The sequence below is a fragment of the Zophobas morio genome, unplaced genomic scaffold, assembly GCF_036711695.1.
Source record: "Zophobas morio isolate AGI-343-1 ecotype UQ-CSIRO unplaced genomic scaffold, CSIRO_AGI_Zmor_V1 ptg000030l, whole genome shotgun sequence".
NCBI lineage: Eukaryota > Metazoa > Arthropoda > Insecta > Coleoptera > Tenebrionidae > Zophobas > Zophobas morio.
This window is the reverse complement of record NW_026972135.1, coordinates 6,648,232-6,652,312: the sequence shown is the minus strand read 5'-3', so window position 1 is coordinate 6,652,312 and position 4,081 is coordinate 6,648,232. Positions and strand designations below refer to the sequence as shown.

At 35.2% G+C, this 4,081-nt stretch overlaps 1 protein-coding gene across 1 annotated transcript; it reads left to right on the top strand.

The window, feature by feature from the left end:
* The first annotated feature begins 2,088 nt into the window (after positions 1–2,088).
* On the top strand, positions 2,089–3,461 carry LOC135138455 (putative ankyrin repeat protein RF_0381). The gene is made up of 2 exons (XM_064068428.1): positions 2,089–2,139; positions 2,217–3,461. Exons 1-2 carry the CDS (start codon positions 2,089–2,091, stop codon positions 3,459–3,461), a joined length of 1,296 nt encoding a protein of 431 aa, XP_063924498.1.
* The last annotated feature ends 620 nt before the right edge of the window (positions 3,462–4,081 follow it).

Sequence of the window (4,081 nt, the reverse complement as noted above, 5' to 3'; positions counted from 1 at the left end):
CAACCTGTTGTAAATCTGACAAAAGTGTATCATTATAAGTCACAGGAAGTGTGATGGATGCCTTAGAAGATTTATTTCGAATAAATTGCCAAAAATTTTTTGGATTAATTAATAAGTCACGTTCAATATGACATAGGTACCTATCATACGCCTCAGAAATTTTGTATTTACACTGTTTGCGTAAATTAGAGAATTCTAAGTAATCTTCGATACTTCGCGTGTTTTTATACCGCTTATGAGCAATCTTTTTATGTCTTAATAGCTCTATTAGTTCGCTGTTAAACCAGGATGGGAAGGTTGAGGAACGTTTACATCTAAGTGGAACATACATATCAATGGCGACATACATAAGTTCATAAAATTTACAAATTGATTCATCAAGCAATTCGCAGTTGAAAAGATCTGCCCATTTGATATTTTTGAAATATTCAACAATACTATCATATCTGGCATTTTTAAAATCATAATACCACACTTTATCATTAAAGATGGCGCTATTATCTAAGATGCTGATATTAACACTAAAAGTGGGATGGCATATATCAAGTTTAGTTAAATTTTCACAGCATTTAACTTCAACATTGTCACAATTAACAAAACAAAGATCTAAAATATGATTATGTAAATTCCTAATATTATTTAATTGGTCAAAACAAAGACTGAAATAGCTGTCACAAAGATATATCTCACTTTGGAGAGTTAACCTATGCGGAATCAGACCAGGTGAGTTTTCAGATGTTATCCAGCTAATATTTGGTAGATTAAAATCACCGAGCACCACGATGTCACAATCTTTGTGCTTCTCACATATAGATTTAAGGGTATGAATGTGATTAGTATACCTACAAATTTCACTTCGTGGAGGTATGTAAACGCATCCCAGTATTAGATCACGCACTCCCGTAAGCACTTTTACCCACACTTCTTCGACTGATGATATAGGAGAGGTTAACTGGATACACTTATATTTAGCGCTTACCGCTAAGATTACACCGCCTCCTAATTCCTTTGTGCTGTTAAGACTACTCCTATCGGTTCTAAATATCAAGTATCTAGGATATAAAATTTCGTTATTGTGAAAATCAGATGATAACCAGGTTTCTGTTAAAGCTATAGCGTCATACTCATTTGCTAATGCCCCACAGTTAAAGTCCTTTATTTTACTGCGTAAGCTGCGTACATTTTGGTAATACACAGAGAACGTACCATCCTCTAATTTGCTGGGCTTATCGATTTTTCTTTCTTTTCTTTTAGGTCTAGTCTCTCTCCTTTTTTCGCTAAAAAATAAAATTTTTTGACAATAACGTTCTCTGGCCAAGCACTAGCATCCATTAAATTCTTGACAATACTACTATCCACGGTGACCTTGTATGCAATGCTCTTGGCATTCTCCCTTTTTGGTAATGATTCAACTTTGAAATTGTCACAACAAAGTTTGTTCTCTAAATAAGTAGACAAATCAGTCTCCGAAGTACCAACATCAAGATTTCCAACATAAATATAACTACTACGGGGTGCAGCTTTGATTACCAAGTTTGAACTGTGTATCGACCCTCGAATAATATTTCTTTTTTTCTTATATGAGACTGGTACAAAATCATCGTCCGCTTTAAGGGCATTAGCTTCAACAGTTATTCTAGAAGCTGGGACATAGGGAGTGGTTGCTGTATCTAACTGCTTACTCGATTTTGATGCAAGTTTGGCAGCTTGTATATTGGATGAAGACAAAGAATTTTTAGGGAGCCCGAAATTAAAATTATTAAAAGAGTTAGAATTAACCATCTTTTTTGCAATGGTTCCACAGTTATTGTTCTGAACGTTGTTGAATTCAATGACCTCCGAAAAAGACTTAGGAAAAACAGTTGCAGGTGCGCTCACCTCCTGATTGTGTTTTTTCAGACTTTTTATTTCGTCTCTGAGATTTTTATTCATAGATAACAATATTTTCACATCTTCTTTTAATCCATTGACTGAATCAATTAAACTATGCACAAGTAGCATAATATCATCACGATTGCAATTGCTAGTATCATTTTCACTTTCAAAACGAAACCTTTTGGGGATAGCTCTTTGGGAAGCATCAACACAATGATTACATTTCCAAATCGATCTCTTCATGTGGAATCCCCTCAGATCAATGTTCACACACTTATTATGATAAGAGTTCAAACACATGGTACACTGAACTACACATTTTGCATCATCAATGTTTGTAGAGCACGCGAAACAAGAAACAACGTCCGTACTCATCGCGCTCCGACGTCGAACACTATGCATCTTTGTCAACTAGTGACAAATTAAATATAACAAAGCTATTGATTCATAAAGGTGTTAATGTCAATGTTCAAAACAGAAATGGAACAACGGCGTTACAGCTTGCTTGCGAGAATGGTAATTCTGGTATAGCAAAAATGTTGTTAGAGAATGACAGTGACATAAATCTTGTGGTTAACGATTGTAATAACGCACTACATTATGTATTCAAGTCACGACAGAACCGTCACCATCTAATAAAATTACTGATTGACAAAGGCATCTATGTAAATAGTCAAAACAAAAATGGGACTTCACCATTACAACTTGCGTCCAAATTTGGCGACTACGAAGCTGTAAAGGAACTGTTAGATTGTAATGCTTCCATAGATGTCGTCGACAACGTCAATGACAACTCATTGCATTACGCCTTGTCTTGGAAATGCAACACAGACGTAATAAAATTATTGATTAATAGAGGCATTGATGTGAATGCTCAAAACACAAACGGAACGACCGCGTTACACCTTACATGCGAAAATAGTAACTATGAAGTTGCACAAAAACTGGTGGAAAACCACGCTTGTGTCAAAATTTTGGACGACGACAACAACACTGCCTTACATTATATGTCAAAATCGTGGAAAAATAATCAAAATATCGTAAGGTTATTGATTGGTGAAGGCCTTGATATAAATAGTAGAAACAGTCATGGAACAACAGCTCTACAAGTTGCTTGTCGAAACTGCAATTATCACATTGCTGGATATTTATTAAACTACGGTACGTCTGTCAATCTTTTGGACAACAACTACAACAATGCTTTACACTACGCATCAAAGTCCGAGCACTACAACGCAGATATAATAAAATTATTAGCCGAGAAATTTCTGAGTGTCGATTCTCAAAATAAAAACGGGACGACAGCTTTGCAGCTAGCGTGTCAACAGAATAATTACACAAATGCGGAAAAGTTGCTCCAGTGTGGTGCTTGCGTAGATTTGGTGGATGACAAGGGCAACAACTCGTTGCATCATGTGGCGAAATCGCGGCGGGATAGTGTGAATGTAGTAGAATTGTTGATTCAGGCGGGCGTTGACGTAAATGCCCGAAATAAAAATGGTGTGGCAGCTTTACAATTTGCGTGCGAAAGTTGTAGTTATGAAATTGCCAAGAATGAGTGTGACAACAATGCGATTATGCACTGAGCTCAGTTGAACCGAGTTTGAGTTCCGAAAGGTGTGTTTTTTGACTATGTCTATTTTTCTTTGTGTAATAGTCAAGCAGCTCTTAAAATCTACTGTAACGCGATAAGGTTTCGTTAAAAGTTTTGTTGCACAGTACACAGACAGAACCACAAAAATCTTATTAACATAATCGCATCACTGCTGTTTCTATACAATTAATTTTTTGAAATATGTTAACTAATGAATGGTTAAGGTTCGAAAGAATTTCAAAATACTAAATTATGTTTCACGGTAGTATTCATATTCAAAACTAAATGAGATTTATGTAAGTACATTGACGATTCAAGACAAAAAAAATCTCTTTTTTGTTTCCGGATCAAAACCAATTCAAGTTTAGTCTTATCAAATGGAAAAAAATGGGCAGAAGTTGAAATGAATCAGAAAGTGCCTTTTTTCCAAAAGGTTGCGACAATGCATCAACTTTATAGAAAATAGAAAAAGCAAGTAGAATAAAAAGAACTTACTGATAATTTTGTACACCATATATAAATGACAAAGACACAGTTATATATTTTTCTTTGTCATTATTGGAATGCTATCAACGTATGTGTTTCGATAAATACAACGTCAAGTTTTCAGGT